Source organism: Sminthopsis crassicaudata, chromosome 3 (assembly GCF_048593235.1).
Source record: "Sminthopsis crassicaudata isolate SCR6 chromosome 3, ASM4859323v1, whole genome shotgun sequence".
Lineage (NCBI taxonomy): Eukaryota > Metazoa > Chordata > Mammalia > Dasyuromorphia > Dasyuridae > Sminthopsis > Sminthopsis crassicaudata.
In genome coordinates, this window is record NC_133619.1 from 250,816,181 (window position 1) to 250,835,978 (window position 19,798).

Sequence of the window (19,798 nt, forward strand, 5' to 3'; positions counted from 1 at the left end):
GTTCTGTAAGAGAAGATAAAAAGAGTGATTAAAAAAAACAAGCAAACAACTTGGGAAGATTTATGTGAACTGATGTAAAATAAGAACCAAAACACTATACACAGTAACAACAATATTTTAAGGAAGATCAATTGTGAAAAACTTAGTTACTATGATTAATACAATGATGTAAGAACATTTCAAAAGACTCATTATGAAAATTGCTATCCACCTCCAAGAGAGAACTCATGAAGTTTGGATGCAGACTGGGATATAATTTTTTCTACTTTCTTTTTTTTTTCCTTGCTTTTCTTTTGCCACATGATTAATATAGAAACATGCTTTGCATGATTTCACATACATAAATTTATATCATAATGCTTTCCTTCTCAATGGGCAGAAGTGGAGGAAAGAAGAGAATATAGAACTCTAAAGTTTTTTTTAATGTTAAAAACAAATTTTTTTAAAAAAATAAATTTTATTAATTGATAATTCAAGGAAGGATAACAGGTTGTTTTTTTTTTTCCCCCTTAAAATTAAACTTTCTGTTTCTTTCAGGATAGTTTACAAGTGTCATTATCTGAGAAAGATAAGATAGATGGATATTATATAGATAGTTACACGGGACCTGAATTTTTATTTTAATTTAACAATTTATTTTCCCCAGTTACATACAATTTTAACATTCCCCCCTCCTTTTAAAAACATTTTAAGTTCCAAATTCTCTCCTTCTCCTTTTACCCTCATTGAGAAGGCAAGCAATTTGACACAGCTTATAGATGTGTAGTCATGCAAAACACATTTCCCTTTAAGTCATTCTGTGAAAAAAAAAACATAAACAAAAAGTCCAAGAAAAATAAAGAAAAAAAAGTAAAAGTATTTTTGATATGCGTTCAGGCTCTAACAGCCTACCAGAGATGGATTACTTCTTTCATCAAAAGACCTTCAGAATTGTTTAGATCATTGTATTTCTGAGAATAGAAAAGTTTATTCAGAGTAGATCATCACCCAATATTGTTATTGTGTACAAAGTTCTCTTGATTCTGTTCATTTCATTTTTATCAGTTCATGTAAGTGTTTCTAAGTTTTTCTGAGAGCATTCTGGTCATCATTTATAACACAGCAATATTCCATCACAACAATTTGCTCAATCATTCCCCAAATGATGGCCATCCCCTCAATTTCCAATTCTTTGCCATCATTAAAAGAACTCCTATATATTTTTGGTCCTTTTCTTTTTAAAAAAATCTTTTTGGGACAGACCTACTAGAGGTACTGCTTGGTCAAGGAGCATACTCATTTTTATAATTCTTAGAGCACAGTTCCAAATTGAAACCGGAATGTCTAATTGAATTTTATTGTCATTATGTCATTTCAAATAAAATCTGTTTTTTTTGTTTTTATATCCTCAACACTTAATACAAAATAGGCATGTAACACAGAATCATTTTTTGAATTGTAACATATATACCAAAAAATTCCAAGTCTTTAATAAAAAAAAAAAAAAAAAAAGAAATTGCCAAAATACCTCTAAATGACATTTTCCCATGGAACATAGGACCTTATTTAGAAATAAGGTCCAAAATTGGTATTAAATTTGTTTCACTTGGACACCAAGAATAGCACTAGTTTCGATGTACAGAAGTATATGAAGGAAAACTTTAGTTTCAAATAAGGAAAACTTTCTAACAATTAAAATTGCTCTAAAGTAGAATGAATTGTTTTAAGAAAAAGGGAATTCTCCACCATTATAAATCTTCCTGATGAGACCATCTGTTAGGATTATAGGAATTAGAAGGAGAAAGAAATTTAGAGATATAATCCAGTGTCTTCATTCTACAAATATTATAAAAACATCTTCAAAGTTCAGATGGAGATACTGTTAGATGATACCTGAAATCTACTCTAGTTCCAAGATGCTTTCATTCTATGATAGCAGCAGATTCCAGAGCTTCTCTAGAATGACTATGTAAAAGATACAACGTATCTCCTTCCTTTCTTTGCCTATTCCATCCTAATGGCTTTCTGGGAGACAGATCTATTCCTCTTCTTTACTAGTTATGAATCGTAAGTTGAACCCCAAAGAAAACAAGTCATCATGACAGAACATCATATATTACCAATTTGACCCAAATTAAAGATTCAATTGCTGCCTCCATGAACTGAACTGATTACCTGATAGTTAAATCTAAACCCCCTGAGCCTATATCTCTAATTATATGCCTATAGATAGTTCCACATTCTTTTCTGAACATGGCTTCTTCAACTTCATTAAGTCATAAAATGAAAGCATAGAAGAAAATTTATATTTGCCATTAGATACACTCCTAAGTCCACATTTGTCACCTGAGTCTTTCAAACCTAAAATAAGAGTCAATTTTATTTAGAAATAGAAATACAATTGAAGGAAGGTAAGAAGGAAGGCCACACGGCATACTGGAACAAGCACAGTACTTAGAAATCATCTGAGTTCAAATTCTAGCCTTGCCACTTATTAGCTTTGTGCTAGTGAGTTCTGAAAACAATCACTACATCTCAATTTATATGTTTGCTTTAATCCATGTGATTGATATGCACAATTCCCAAGAATAGAAAATAAAAGTGAGAAAAATTATTTAGTTAAATTAACAAGATCATAGATCTGTAAGAAATATCAATGGCCATCTCGTTCAATCTTATTTTACAGTAAGGGAATGGAGGACCAGAAAAGTGATTTACCTCCTGTGACCCATCACAGTGGTACTAATTATTTGAGGCAGATTTGAATCTAGTTCGTCCTATGACCACAAAGCCAGACTTTTTTATAATACCAATTAGTATTTCTTAGATGACAGGAGGATGGTAACTTTTTTAGTTTAAGAATTCAAAATATAGACAGATATTAGAGAACTTCTAAATAATAAGTTCAGAAAGTTTCTATGTATTTCCATCTTTAGCTTCTTTAAATCTTATTGAGCTTAATTTAAATTACTATTGTTAGACTATTATTTATAATTATGTTCCTTTTTGTGCCAGTGTGGGGAAAATACTAATTTCCTTACTTATAAGATCTGAGGACCAAAATCAAACATTTTCATTAACACTTTCTCTATTTGAAATTCTGGTTTTTTAAATCATTTTTTTCTTTATTTAAACCTGTCTACAAAGCAGAAAAATAAATTGTTAAATTAAAATAAAAATTCAGGTCCCATGCAACTATCTATATAATATCCATCTATCTTATCTTTCTCAGATAATGACACTTGTAAACTATCCTGAAAGAAACAGAAAGTTTAAACCTGTCTATAAAAGCAGCTACTCTACTTAAACACAGAATTCCTACTATACTTCTTCACTTACTATTCTACAAAATACATTTATACTTTGTTTAGAGATTATAGTTGGCTAATATTTATCCACTTATCCATACATCATTTAGTATCTATCCAAATTAGTGACATATTACAGTTCCTAGGAAGGCTAAGACTATCTTTTAATTTGATTAGTAAAAGCACAATTATTAATGAAGATACTTGTGTAATTATACTGAAATTGCTATTGTCCATATATACTTAATAGCATTTACTTATCTTTTTCAAAAGTTTCCCTAGACAAAATTACTGTTTCTCTTGCAGATAAATTATTACTTTTCATTCAAAACCAAGAAAGAATACCTTTGGCCATAGAGGTTTACTTCTGCAAACTGCATCTGCATCATGAAGGGCTTGATTATATTTCTTCATGACTGTGAATAATTCTGCTCGTTGTACTATTAACAAACTGTCACCAGGAACTGTAATTTTAAAAAAAGAAAGAAAGAAATGAAGAAAGAAAGGAAGAAAGAAAGAAATTAGTTAAAAGGTATTTATTTCTAAAATAAAGTACCTGAAAATCTTCTAAAAAATCTAGAAAATAAACATTAAGAAAAGAATTCTTGCTATCCATCTTCAATTGTACATATTCCCTTAGTGAGCATTTCGGCAGTGTGATTAGGAAGTTTTTAATATCAATTTTTTCAGATATTCACAAAAAGACGTAAGATATCAGAAAGTATATACTACACACACACACACACACACACACAAATATTCAAGACTTCAGTTCAGTGGCCAAAGTGAATTTTCCACTACAGATACCTTAGCTAAAACAATTTAAACTATGAAATAGTGGATTATGTAATTTAAAATCAGTAGCTACAATAGACAAAGAAAGTAACTCACAAGAGATTGTCAAAAAGTATACCTGAGATATTCATAGCATTGATGACTTAATTTTTGTTTCCCTACATGGAATAAACCTGATTTTCTCTTGCAAACAGAAAATAAAACAGAAAATTCTTACACATGAGAGTGGAAAAATAAAAATTCTCTTCCTCTACTTGACCTTAGGAAGATGGGGATGTTATTAAAAATTGCTCATCTACTACCACAGACATACTCTCACAATGGTAACAATGGCAGTAATACAAAGCCTTTTTTCTGTGTACTAACAACATTCAAAAAGTGTTTTGAGTGGTTAGAGAATTATTAAAGAAAAATAGCAAAAACTAGGACATTCTATGGCAGATTCATCATTACATGGACTCTCCTTATTTGTCTCACTGTAATATGTATGTCAACTTTTAAAACTCAAATGAGGACTATGCCTCTTTATCTGGGAATGTATTTGATTAAACATAGCAACAAAGAATTAAAACTTGGAAAGACTCATAAATTGAAAGGCAACAAATTTCAATAACTTTTTTTGATGAAATTCAGTATATAATGATAACTATGTATAATTCTTTGTAACACAGGTATACTAATAAGAATGAAATTCATTCTTTTAGGATATTTCCCTTATTACAGATTCAAAGTTAGGGCTCCCTATCATTAAGATCAATTGCAAATGTTTATCTGTTCATGTTGATTTATAATGAAGTTTTATATATTTCAACTTTGAAATGTCTTTTCCCATAGATACTGTTTTTGCTAATCTTTTATACTCAAAGAGGACTAAGGACATCACAATGTTGGCTTAAGATACAGAATGTCTGATTATGGATGGTCAAATCCTTATGAGCTCAGAAGACTATCGCAAGTCAGGCACAAATAGTCCTTCTGAACATTTGGGATTAAAATGTCTCTGGATTTGCTTATTTTACCTTTCCTTTGTGCTACTTTGCTTCTGCTTTGTTCAAAGAGAATAGCACCTTCTTACGATATAGGCACACTACAGTGGGCAATCCTATGCAGTATCTCCAATGTCTTATCATCAATATTAAAGATTTCCACAAGATAGATTCTGCCAAATATTGATATATAAGCATATGATTTTAATTAAGCAAATTAATCACTTGGAAGGTATTTATAGGATTTTATTAAGATTCTTCTCTTACTACTGATCAGAGAAATGCAAATTAAGACCACTCTGAGATACCACTACACACCTGTCAGATTGGCTAAGATGACAGGAACAAATAATGATAAATGTTGGAGGGGATGTGGGGAAACTGGGACACTAATACATTGCTGGTGGAGTTGTGAAAGAATCCAGCCATTCTGGAGAGCAATCTGGAATTATGCCCAAAAAGTTATCAAACTGTGCATACCCTTTGACCCAGCAGCGCTACTACTGGGATTATATCCCAAAGAAATACTAAAGAGCGGAAAGAGACATATAGGTGCCAAAATGTTTGTGGCAGCTCTTTTTGTTGTAGCTAGAAACTGGAGGATGAATGGATGTCCATCAGTTGGAGAATGGTTGGGTAAATTGTGGTATATGAAGGTTATGGAATATTATTGCTCGGTAAGAAATGACCAGCAGGAGGAATATAGAGAGGCCTGGAGAGACTTAAATCAACTGATGCTGAGTGAAATGAGCAGAACCAGAAGATCACTGTACACTTCAACAACAATGCTGTATGAGGATGTATTCTGATGGAAGTGGAAATCTTCAACATAAAGAAGATCCAACTCACTTCCAGTTGATCAATGATGGACAGAGGTAGCTGCACCCAGAGAAGAAACACTGGGAGGGGAATGAAAATTGTTAGCACTAATATCTGTCTGCCCAGGTTGCATGTACCTTCGGATTCTAATGTTTATTGTGCAACAAGAAAGTGATATTCGCACACATGTATTGTACCTAGACTATATTGTAACACATGTAAAATGTATGGTATTGCCTGTCGTCGGGGGGAGGGAATAGAGGGAGGGGGGGTAAATTGGAAAAATGAATACAAGGGATAATATTATAAAATATATATATATATATATATATAATAAAAAATAAAAATAAAATAAAATAAAATAAAATATATAAAGTAAAAAAAAAAAAAAAAAAAAGATTCTTCTCTTGATATTTGTTTTTTGGCATGTCATTATGTTGCAAAATAATCATTTTATATTGAATGTTAAGTAGAAGCTCCTCAACTGCACAATTAAATGAATTTTGAAATATGGAAATTTCTTTTGAATGCATAAAAGTCCGAGAAATGCTAGTAGAACTGTAATTTGAGCTCAGCAAATATATATGCTGCCAATTTGTTTGGGAATGTCAATCTGGCTTCTGTGTTTTAGCTTCTGACAGCATAGAAAGTGTATTTTTAAAAAAAGATGACATTACTTATGATTCAAACAACATTAGCTGCCATGCTAATTTACTTTAAAAAATATATAAATTTCACATGTAAGCACTATTTTGCCTTGCAACTTTTATGTTGAATTTATTTAGAAACATTCTCAAATCTTCAAGCAAAAGCTAATTTCCAAAGCCATTCAGTGTTTGATGCTTGATAATAGTGGGTGAGGGAATTTTTTATTCAAAAGAATTTCAAATTGCATTGACCTTTAAATAAAAATATTTTTTAACATGATGGGTATGTACTGGTAATTAAAAAAAAAAAAGTAACAATGATACATCTGACACTCAAAAGACTGTGGAATTAAAACTGCATCATTGCAATTTGTAATACAACAAACAGCAATGGGAAACAGAGTACCACATATGGTCTTACAACTACTCAAATCTCTCATAGCAGATGAAAGCAGTCACAAAAGTAAAGGAAAAAATGCAATTATGTTTTAATAAATCTTTATTTATTGAAAATGAAATGTTAATTTCATTTAATTTTCACATGTCATGAAATATTTTTCTATTGATTATTTTCAACCATTAAAAAAAGTCTAAAAATCAATCTTCTCTCAAAGGTCATACAAAAACAGAAGTGGGCCAGGTTTGGTATGATGGTCATAGTTTGCCAACCTTGTATTTACATAGGGAAAGGGAAGAATAATCATGCCCAGTATTAATGTATTCAATTACATGCAAATTCAAATAATAATACATATACTTACACACGTGTATATATAATAGGTATATGTTTATAGAATAAATATATATTTTTAATATATTTGATTAATTGATAGGGTGTATATATACACAAACATACATATATATATATATATATATACACACACGTATGTACATGTACACACACACAGTCTCCAAAGTAATAGTTCTATTTTTTTAAAATCTGATGAACCATTTTAGAGAATAGCAGCTTGTGTTAAAATTTTATTTTGTTATGGTCACCATGACCACCCTACCAGTAGTGTCATAAGAAAGTATGTAAGTAGTCAGTGTAAAATAATAAGTAGAATATAGGAATTAAGAGTATATGAAGAAAACATAGAGATCACTTACTAAAACTATCTCATAAATTAATTAAGGCCACATTCAGAGATTAAGTGCTATATTAAGAGAAGTCAGCTAGGCCCTGATAAAGAGCCCTCAGACTGCAAGATAGAAAGGAGTATGGACATGCAAGAAAATCAGAACATTACGTTAATGAGGAGTGGGATAACATATGTAGACTAATGGGGATGGGATAAAGAGAGAAGGGTCAGGGGAGAAGATGGAGGGATTCATGGGTGAGGAAGTTAAGGATTAGAACTAAAACAAGAGTTAGTAGGGATAGGAAATAAGAGATATACACAAATACAATAACAAGAATCAGGAATAAAATTTATTAGAAAAAAAAAAGTAGGGCTAGTGATTTCAGATAAAATCAAATTTAAAGACTCAATCGAGAGAAATCTACATTATATATCAACCACATTGTCTTTTTCGGTCCATGTCTATGTGTATTTAAATGCTTATATGTGAATGTGTGTTAGTATGCAAGCAGTATATGTCTTTATATAGAAATATGGATGTATACGCACACATCTCCATGTTTAACAATAGTCAGTCTACTTAGGAGAGGTGGGAAAATGAAAAGGAAAAAAGGAGTAAAATAAAAAGTGCACAGCAGGTCCTATAAAGACAGAAAAAAAAATGGCAAGTTAAGATAAATCTAACATAGGGACTTTCAATTTTATAAGAATGTCAGAAATGCTAAAGCCTTGAATGAGTTGGACCTTTCTTTGAAACCTTGTTTTTGGCTATGCTAGAGGTAAGAGCAAGAAAAAGTGATACATGATTACCATGGAAATGCTAAAAATTATTGCCACATATATAACCTACATCAGCTAGCTTGCTATGTGGAGAGGGAGGAGAAGGAAAGGAAGGAGAAAAAAATGGAACTCAAAATCTTACAAAAGTGAATGTTGAAAACTATCTTTATATATAATTGGAAAAAACAAAATACTATTAAGTGAAGAAAAAAAGATGGGGTGATAACATGTCAGAAAGAAGGCAGAACTACTCAATTTCTACTTTACTTTTGTTATCTCTAACAAGGAAAATTGCCTTAAGACTCAAGGTTACACCATCAATACTTAATAAGGACCTGAAATTTAAAATAAATAATTAATTTTTCCCCCTCTTTCAATGAGACAAGTCATCCCAACTAGACAGATTATATCCAAGAACACTGAAAGGACTTTCAAATTTCAATTTAATCAAAAGAGAAATTATACTAGATACTAGAGATAAAAAGACAACTGAGGAATACTTTTAAAGACGAGCCAAGGAATTTGTATTTTAATCTAAAACCAATAGAACATCACTAAAGGCTTTCAAGGAGAATGACCTGGTTAGGCCTGTATCTTAAGCAGATTATTTGGACAATTTTATGTGTAAGCAAGAGAGTGGAAATACGAAAGTAGGAAAATCAATTAGAGGACTATTATAATAGCAGAGGTTAGAGGGAATTTAAGAATTTTGGCCAAGTAAACTTAAAAGTAAAAAAAAAAAAAAGTGGACAGATGAAAGTTGCTGTAGCAACAGAATCAATAGGTCCTAGCAACTAAATGACTAAATCAAAAGTGAAGAAAAGAGAAGAATCTTTGAAGTCCTAACATGGGTGGATACAGAATAGTGATATCATCAAAAAGAAATAGAAGATTTTGGAGGCTGACAGTAATAATCCTCTTATTAATCTTAGAAGAAGACTACTTTTGGATAGTTTTCAAAAGAATTTTTCTTCCATATGAAATAAGTTTGACAAAAATTAGTTTCAGACTAATATATTACTATATCTATTTATCTATCTGTATATCTATATCTGATTCATAGATATAGTTAGAAGGAAGAGTTTCTAAAGGATCAAAGGCAACTAACAAAAAATAGATCACAATGACTACATGAAATTGAAAAGCTTATGCATTAACAAACAATGTAATTAGAATAAGCAGTCAACTAATAGGAAAAATCTTTGTATCAATTATTTCTGCTATTAAAGACATGAGAAAACACAAATATATAAGCCATTTCCATTAAATAAAAAGTCAAGGGAAATTAACAAACAATTCTCAAGAAAAGAATTTCAAACTATTAGCCCAGAGAATAGTATCCATCAATTATCAGACCATCAATCCTGCTACCATCCTGGTTCCTGCAAACCATTCCAGACAGCAACTTTTGTGAAGAGGTGACTTGTCAACTAGTTCTACAGGTGCCACAATCCCCAGGGGAAAAAAAAAAAAAAAACAACAAAAATCCAAAAAAGAAAGTTCTCTTCACCAAAGTTTGAATTACAGTCAAATGATTCAACATCAGAAATAAACATGGTTTTGTTAATGGAAAGGACAAATTCTAAGGACCAATAGCTGAAATGTCTTCTATGTATGGTCTTATATTTATCTTGGGAACACTGGCTTTGAGAGAAAAAAACATCTTTTGTATCCCTAGAACTCAGCCTACTACTTTGCAAATAGTCAACTTAATATTTTTTTCATTTATTCATTCACCTCTCCATCCTTAGCCCAAGTTCCTTCACTCCACCTCTGTCCTATTCAACAAATCCTTTACCTCTACTTTAGCCTGCCTTTCTTCCAGTCAGAGTCTAGATCCTGAGGTTTTTGATCAGTGTAATTTACGCAGCAGTAGTCAAAATGTGGTGCAGGGAACCACCTCAGTGCCCAACATTCTTTTAAGGGGCCCTTAAGATCAAAACTATTTTCATAACAATATTAAAAGCTTTTAATTTCTAATGCAGTAAATATCACTAAATATAACTCACATAAAAGATCTTTGGGGGGAAGAGGATAGGAATGACTTTTTTAAAAGCGAAAGGAGTTTTGAGACCTAGAAATTTGAGAACAGCTGCCATACACTAACAGCTAAACAAGAATCCCTTACTTGTCTTATCACCTTGTCAAACCCAAACCCACATTACTCCCAAGTATCTACTTTCTTGGTTCCATTGTGATTTAGGGACAATGCTCTTGAAAAAGTCACATAGCTTTACAGTCTGGGTTAACAAAAAATTATGTTACATAATCTAAAATGGTCTTCAAATAAATCCTTTCACTCTTTTTTGATTGGCTTTTCATCATTCTCCAAAGCAGTTGTTTTTAAACCTCCTCTCTTCAGATATCTCCTCCTATTCCCATCTTTTTCAACTTTCTACTTTACTGAAAAAAGGGACCATTCATCAAGAACTTCATCATCACCCTATATGCCAAGACCCCATTTTGTCAATCCCATTCTCCAATGAAACATTCTCATGCTCTAAAGAAGAGTTGGGCTTTACCAAGACTAAGCCCTCTACTTGTCCCTTGACCCGCCTTTCAGATTTCCTTCAGAATTTTATTCACTTAATTCTTTCATCTTCAATCTCTTCTTTTTTCCACTGGCTCATTCCCCATAAATAATTCTTAAGTAAATCTTGTTTTAACCCTATCCAGTCCTTCAAATTATGTATCTCATTCATCTATCTCATCAAATTCCTAGAAAGGGTTGGTCATCTACAATTATCTCCCCTTCCTCACCTCTCAATTGTTTCTCAATCCCTTACAATTCAGTTTGTAGCATACTTCTCAAATAAAACTGCTTTTCAAAGTAAGTAACAATATCTTAACTAAAGTCAAGAGCATCTTAATTTTCATTCTAGTTGAACCCTACAGTTTGGAGCTCCTTCCCTCTTTACCTTACCTCTACACTTGAAGATAGTTTTTTCTCTCTTGATTCTCCTCTTGCCTTTCTGAACATGTCTCTTTAATCTCCTTTGCTATTTCCTCCTCTTACAATCTGTTATTGTGTGACTGTAACTTAAAATTTTGTCTTGAGCCTTCTTTTTTCTGTTCTCCCCTTTAAGAATCTTCTTACGTTCAAATGTTTCAATTAGCTCCATGAAGATAAACTCCTGAAACTCGAGGTCAAGTCCAACACTGTTATGATGAACCTCCAGTAGCAAGAGGTCACCAGACTACTTCAGGAGAAAAGAAATAGCCCAGATTGAAATGGAGCTGGTCAAAGCTCTCAGAATGAGCACCAGTGGGATAGAGCCCATGAGATGGGAAGTGCAGTAGGGGGCTAGGGAAGGGAGAAAGGGAGAAAAGAGAAGAGCTGGAGGTGAAAGGGAGAATTAGGGGGATGAGAGAAAGAAAAAGAAGGTAGAGGAAGGGTAGAGGATGAAACATAGTATATGTGATAATTTTTCTACAAAAAACATAGCTGAAATTTTGTATTCAATTCTAAGGCTCACATTTTAGGAAGGACATGAATAAACTAGAAAATGTTTAGGGACAAGGATGGTGAATGGCCCAGGAATCTTCCATAAGAGAATTCCTTGAAGGAAATGAGAGTTTTTAACCTGAAGAAGAGAGCTGGGGACAAACATGAAAACTATCTTCAAGCATCTGAAGAAAATCCAGGAAGGGATTCTACCCCTTCTGTTTTGTTGCAATGGGAAAAAGTTGCAGAGAAGCAAATTTAGAATCAATTAAATATATATATATATATAAAACCCAGCTTATTAACAAGTGTTAAACAATCATTCAACAGCTATTCATGAGTAGTTGGGTTTAATGGCCTTTGAGATTCCTTCCAACTCAGATTTTGTAATTGTATGAAAAAGAAACGTGCCTCAGTTTCTTCATCTGCAAAATACAATTGAAATAGATGTTCCTTAAAGTTTCTTCCAAGTCTATAAAATTCATTACCAAGCAAAAAATTGATTGTAAGTAGTTAGTGGTAACCCATAACTATATAGCACAATGTGATTTCTTTATATTATTATTAACATGGTGTGGTACTAATTAGACTGGTCTTGGGAGTCAGAAAAGTTGGAGTTAAATTCCAAATATTAAGAACTATTAGCTATATGATCCCAGGTAAAAGTCACTTCTGTGAGCCTCAATTTCATTACTTAAGTCACAGGCTTATGAAGAATGTACCTTATGAACAACTATTATTAAAATCAGTTAGACCAGGAGTTCCCAAAGACCCCAAGAATTATATAACCAAACAGACTGAGATGAGTCTCATTTTACTCTCCCCAAATAGGTGTTTGTCTGCAATACAACAACACGGTGTCTAGCACAAAGTAGATAATAAATTACAGCCCAATGTTCTGCCTCATCCTTGACCTGCTCCTATCACTCTGCATAGTCATATTCTTCTCTCTTTTGGAGGTTTCAAACTCTCAAGGCAATTATAACTTTGCTCTGGCTTGAACAGTAGCAGCATTGGGAAAAATCTATCCAGCTCCCCAGTATTCTCTTCCACTCCATAGGAACATTCTTTTCACCAAAGATCCTTGGGCAATGTTCACTGAATTAAGAGGCTAATTCTCTTCTTTTTGTTTTAAATGGGACAAGCTAAGTGCCATTAAATGAGCAAGTATAGATATATTTCAATCTATAATGCGGACTTCATATTATCTTCCCATCCCCACAGATAAGATTCTCTTCTGGAAGTTTCCTATTTCTACCCAACGTGTTACCATCCCTTTCCCCAGCCAATTAATCTCAATTAATGTCAATTCTTCCCTTTCCCCACATATCTAAGCAGTTGACAAATCTTGTTTAGTCTGCCTTCACAGAATCTCACAATTATCCTTTTCTCTCAACTCATAAAGTCACTATATTACTGTTAAGTCTTAAATAATTTCTTATCTGGACTACTTAAATAGTCTTTTCTCTCTATCCCCACCTTTCAAGTCTTTCCCCAACTCCTAGCCAAAGTATTTTTCCTAAAATGCAAGTCCATTACACATACCCATACCCATACCCCCATTATTTTTCAGACCCCAATTATTTCCCATTACTTCAGAGATCAAATACAGACTGTTTAATATTTAAAGCCCTTCACAATTTGGTCCCAATCTACCTTTCTTGTTTTATTATATACATTACTCCCTTTACCACAATATTCTATGATTCAAACAAAGTAAATATGATGCTCATACTTATACAAAAATACAACTAATATCCAAATGTGAAGAGGAAATTAAGCTATATCTATTAAAATGTCTAATAAGTAATTAGAAAGGAAGAACAATTAAGACATATTGAAACTTTCTGCTAAATCGAAATCAATGATTTGTGAAATCATAAGACAAATTCTATTTTAAATAATGCCTGAATTTGCAAATCTCTTTAAAGTAAACATCAAAACAAGACAATTATGTAATGTAAAGGAGAAATTGGTTGAAGAGTCACTCAGTTAAATGTTTCAGTTGTACTTAGCTGGAGCCCCACACTTTCACTATAAATCTTAGGGTCTCTTCTCATAACATTCTTATGGAAAAGTTTAATATGAGAGACAGATGAGAGTATATAATAAGATGGATTTCAAACGTATTGTATGTTCAGACCCAAAGAGTAGCTATTAATGATCTAAATGTCAACTTGAAAGAGAAGCATTGAGGTAGTGTCCCCAGGGACATTTCTCAGCTCTTAATGCTAACATTTGTGTCAGAAAGAGACAATTAACTTTTGCACTGTTTTTGCATTATTATGGTGAAAAATGACAAAAAGAGACAGTAATTCCAACTGAAATTCAGATATGTTCACTTACTGTTGGGACCTATTTCCACATGAGTGTCTCATACTTTGATGACTTTAAGATTTCCTTCTAGACTCACAACTCTGAAAAACATGATGAATAAATAGCTGATTCCTCCTTTCCCATTTTGCAAACAAAGAGTAATAAGATTAAGTGGCTTACACAAAGTCACAGAAACAATTAGTGACAAAGATCAGAACTTAGCCTGAGTTTCATATTATTTTTCCCTAAACTGAAGCTGAGAGTTATTGCTGAATCAGGTTGTTCGCTTTTTTCAACATCAACTGGGCAAGAGATAAAACTAAATAAATATGAATTGAATTAGGAAAGGTGAATAATTTGGTAACATCTAAAACATCCTAGAAAACAAAAATCCAGGTAACATCCTAGAAAATGGAAAAGTAAATGATTTTTCTTTTTTGTTATTACATATATAATTTTTATTCTAGGTTTAGTTACAGCATTTTCTGGGGGCTCTATACTGAAGAAGTAAAAGATGAAGTAACAAAATAAAATCACATTACAACTTTTTCTTAGATCTTTTAGCTATCTTTAGTATTAAGGTATAAATGCTAATAAGATTATTGGCTCTTATCTATTTCTTCTCTCCAAAGAACACCTGCAAAAAGCAAAATATAATCTCCATTTCTTCATCCAAAAAAATGGGCATAATATCATTAGTTGGAAACAAAGCTAAATTGGGAGATAATTGTAGTGTGCTTTCTAGAGCCCCCATGCTGGGGTGCCAAAATATACCATCTGGACTAGCTCTCTGGAGGACCTCGGGACAGCCCGAGTCCTTGGTCAAAGATGGAGTCCATTTATTTCAAGGCCTCTCAGCCTTTAAATACCTTAGTATGATTATATCACTACAGCACATAGATCATGTGCCAACTGTAGAACCATTATATCAATATATCACAGGATGCAAGTGCTAACTATAAACACTCTGCTATTGATAATGTAAATATCTCTTTTTACTGGAAGTATCCCTAGCTTCAAGTAGAACACAGGTAGTCCTCCCTTCCCTGACTTCTCAGGAAGGGTGAGAGCCCTTAGGGGATATGGGGAACCAAACCAGACATTGTTAGCAGGTTCCCTCTGGGCTGAAGGGTCTTATACCTAACCCAGAGCTCCCCCACTATCTGTAACCCTCTACAGATAATACTATCTTTCAGAGTTGTTTTGAAAGTAGTATTAAGTAAACTTGAAAGTGGCATAAAATTAAGCATACTTATGCTTATTGAGTAACATACATTCTGCCTGTGACATACTGCTGTAATCTCTTTACTAGTATTTCATTTAAAAATTTTTTCATCAATATTTATTAGGAAAAATAGTCTATAATTTTCTTTCTGGTTTGGGTTTCAGCAACTATATTTTTGTCCTAAAAGGAATTTGGCAGGACTCCTCCTCAGTTGGCCTGCACCCTGGCATGTTCTCACAGATGAGTTGCTGCGGAAAAGTCTTTCTATAGGTTATTCTAGGTGGAGGTATCATGTTGCTGGTTTGCCCCAGGGATGAGACCCTGCTGCTGGGTTGCCATGGAAACAGAGCTTCTCTGGGAAGGGCTCTGGGCACAAGGTTTATATACTGGTCAGCAAAGGGGTAAAAGTATGGCTAGTGCCTTATACTAGGGCTAGGGCCATAGGGGTGGGTCTTTGCTGTGTGACTGCTGGCCTGCCTAGAAGGCTGCAGGTTTGTGGGACAGGGAACTTCCTGGTGGACTGCCCTAGGTTTAGAGCCCTATTATAGAGGCCTCCAGCTACTCTCAGATCTCACTACCCTTCCACCCAAGAGATATAAATCTTTGCTCCTGTGCTGATAGCTGTTTCTAACATCCAAATCAGTTCTGAGATGATTTTTAAGTTGTTTGGAGAGGAATTTGTGAAAATCTCATGAAAGTTCCTTCTATCTACTAACATTCTGACAAAAGAAATTCTTCAAAGTTCTTTCAAAAATTAAGTTTACTATTAAGGATAAAGTATTTTCTTTAGTCCTTTGCCCCTTCCTTCTTAATGGTTTTCTGGGAGGCAGGGAGTGTTTGGTTTCAAACCAAATATATAACTCTTTGCAAGGCCAGTTATTGTTTCTTTTTTAAATTACATACAGAATTTAAATTTTACCTACTCTTCATTTTTGCATCATAATTAATTTTCAAAAATGCCCCTACTCCTTTTCTCAGGTCATGCTTTGTAACAAAGATTAAAATGAAATAGTTCATCAGAGATGTCAGATACATATTCCTATCCAACACATAAACAACATTTCACACCCACAATCTTTTCTTTTTTTCACCCCTGAAATGAAGACAGGTTCAAGTTGAGGTCCTCATCTTTTCTCTAGGACCAAATTTGCTCATTAAAATTATAGAGTTCAATTTTGTTTTATTTTACCATACATTTATTTTGTTGCAGTTAGTGTACTTTTTTTTTTTCTGGTTCTGCTTCCTTCACTCTACATCCATTAATACATATTTTGTCACATTTATTTTAGTCTCTCTTGTGGCACAGCGATTTATTAACCACATCTCCTTTAGCCATTCTCTAATTATATATACTCGTTTTATTTCCAGATCTTTATTACTATGATTATTTTAGTATATTTAGTTGTATAGAATTTTTTCTATCTTTGACCTCTCCTTTGGGGCAATGGGAATGATGGACTGTGGATGGTTATTTTAGTCACTTTTTTCCCCTCCATAATTCCAAATTGTTTTGCAGAATAGTTGGATGAATTCACAGTTTGAGTTTATTAGAATTAAAGTAGAAAATTAGCTGTTTCTAATAAGAAGATTTTATACATCTAAGCAATTTCTTCAATATTAAGAAAACTATCAGCATCATTGACCATGTAAATAACAAAACCCACAGAAACTAAATGATTATATCAAAAATGCAGAAGCCTTTGACAAAATATAATACCCTTTCTACTAAAAAAGAATAAAGAGCATAGGAATAAGTGGAATTAGCTTTAAATGATAAGTAATATTTACTTAAAATCATCAGCAAGCATTATCTGTTATGGGAACAAATCAGAAGCTTTCCCAATACAGTCAGAGGTGAAGTAATGATGCCCATTATCACCTCTAATATTTAATACTGCAACTAGAAATGTTAGCTACAATAATAAGAAAAAGAAAAATGAAGTAATTAGAATAAGCAATGAGGAAACAAAAAATATCTCTACAGATGATAGGATGGTATACTCAAAAGAATCAATTGAAAACTATTTGATATTATTTGCTAATTTAACAAAATAGCAAGACACAAATAAACTCACAGAAATTGTTATCATTTCTATGTAATATCAACAAATCCCAGCAGGGAAAGATGGAGAAATTTCATTTTTAAAAAACTGTAAAGTATATAAAATAGGGAGTCTACCTGCCAAGACAAACCCTGGAACTATATGAACAAGACTATAAAGTCAAATCTAAACAACTGGGAAAATATCAACTGCTTCTGGGGAAGCTGAGTCAATATATTCTACCTAAATTAATCTATTTGGTGTCATACCAATCAAATAACAACCAAAAATTATTTTATAGATCAAGAAAAAAAAAACAGTAAGAAAATTCATCTGGAAGACTAAAAGATCACGCCTATCAAAAGCTCTCTACATTGCAAATCTCCCCAAATTCTCTTTTAATTATCAATGACTTAGTTTTGTGATGAAGAGAGCCATCTACATCCAGGGAGAGGACTGCAGGACTAAGTATGGATCACTTTTTTGTTGTTGCTTGCATTTTGCTTTCTTTCTCATTTTTTTCCCTTTTTGATCTGAATTTATTTGTGTAGCATGATAACTGTGGAAAAATATATAGAGGATATGTACACATTTAACATATATTAGAGATTACTTTCCATCTAGGGGAAGGGATAAGGGAAAGGGAGGGAGAAAATAAAAACTGGAACACAAGGTTTTGTAGGGTTAAATGTTGAAAATTATCTTATGCATGTTTTGAAAATAAAAAGCTTTAATAAAAAAAAAATATCAACCAACCTACAAATAACCAAAAACACTAATGTAAAAACCCAGAATATCAAGGGATGATTGCATATAGTTTTATATAGATAGTTCTCACTTTACCTTTCCACAGACATATACTTAGAAATTTTTATATTATGCAAATCTGCCCAGGGAGATGTGGATTGGAGAAAAGGAGGAAGGCACAATGTTCAAAAGGAGGCAGTGACAAAAAGGAAAGCAGGGGGAGAAACCCTTGAGGTGTGGCTCACAGGGGCCAGACATGGACACAGAAAGGAGAGGGCCAGAGACAGGAACACAGTATCTAAGGAGATGGACAGAGATATTGGGGGGGGGGGGGGAGGTGAGCTGGACATGAAAATGCAGCCAAGACCTCTCTGGGTACTGGAGATCTCAAGTCAGCTAAGCCTCCAGTCCAACAGCAGTAGTCTCTTCTTTGGTTTTTCTGTCTTCAGTTAAAAAGGTTTAGGTTTTTGTTCGGGTTGGTTTTTTTGTTGTTGTTGTTTGTTTGTTTGTTTGTTTGTTTGTTTTTTGGGGGGACATGGAAGTAGATTAAGGGAAAGCCTGGGAGAGGAGAGGAACGGGAGTTAAGAGTACAATACTGGATAGAAAGTTAACAGATTTTTTTTTTAAATGCAAATTTCTTTCAGAATTCTTTATATAAAGTTGAATTTATGTAAATTGTCTATATATTCTATACATATAAAAATGGTTAAACATTCCATAGTGAAATTGATAAGCTATAGTTAAGTCTAAAAATTATTTCAGTCACATCCTTTGAAAACCAGGGTGTTTTACTACTGAGATAGCAAAAGTTATATCTATTCTGTATAGAATGGTTTTCACTGCGTATGTTTGGAAAAGTTGGGAACAACCTCTGTTCTCCAATTTTTTTTCAACAATTTATCTCACCTAGAGAAAGGATATTTTGGGTAATTTAATTCCTTTGAAGCTGTATAATACACAACATTTAAAGCGTGTTTCTCAATTCTTTTGAGCTATGTAGTGTATTATCCTCATTTTGCCAGTGAGAAAACTGAGGCTCTAAAAAAATTAAATGATTTAGTTAGAAAAAGTCCAAGGCAACCCTGTGCTTTACTCCAACTTCAAGATATTATACCACAATGATTAACATGTTTTACACAAAGCTACATAGTAAAAGAAGTTGCAACATAAGGGGAAAGGAAGAAATATGATGGCTCATTTCATTCACAAATCATAAAACCATAAACAATAAACCATCAGGAAGAAAAATTTATAAACATTGCATATAAATCATGAAGTATGTAATGTCAAGGACAGAGAAACCATTATTAATCTAACGTTAATGGATCAGAAAAAAAAATTTCTTTGTACAACTAAAGTAAATCTATATAAATCCACCATGGCTAAAGAACATATCCAAACGAGTTAGGTTGCTCTCTTAGCTTTATGTCAAGGACTCAATCCAACCCTAAAACTCAGAATCTGTACGTGTTTTCTCTAAAAGCTAACCTATTAGCCTCTATTTTAAGATTTGGAATTTTAAAAAAAATTCAACCTTATGGGTTGAAGTGTCTACTACTAGAAAAACACTACATTAAGGCTTTAGGGACAAGTTAAACAATAACAGAAAGTTTCTGTTGTCAAGGAT

The 19,798-nt window shown here is 32.9% G+C and overlaps 1 protein-coding gene across 3 annotated transcripts in view; it reads right to left on the reverse strand.

Moving 5' to 3' along the window:
• The window catches only part of LONRF2 (LON peptidase N-terminal domain and ring finger 2), an 81,409-nt gene that overhangs the window by 30,553 nt on the left and 31,058 nt on the right, over positions 1-19,798 (reverse strand). For all 3 annotated transcript variants that reach the window (XM_074300401.1, XM_074300400.1, XM_074300402.1), the window contains one exon: positions 3,633-3,751. In XM_074300401.1, the coding sequence (XP_074156502.1) occupies positions 3,633-3,751 (119 nt within the window). The remainder of the gene's footprint in view (positions 1-3,632; positions 3,752-19,798) is intronic.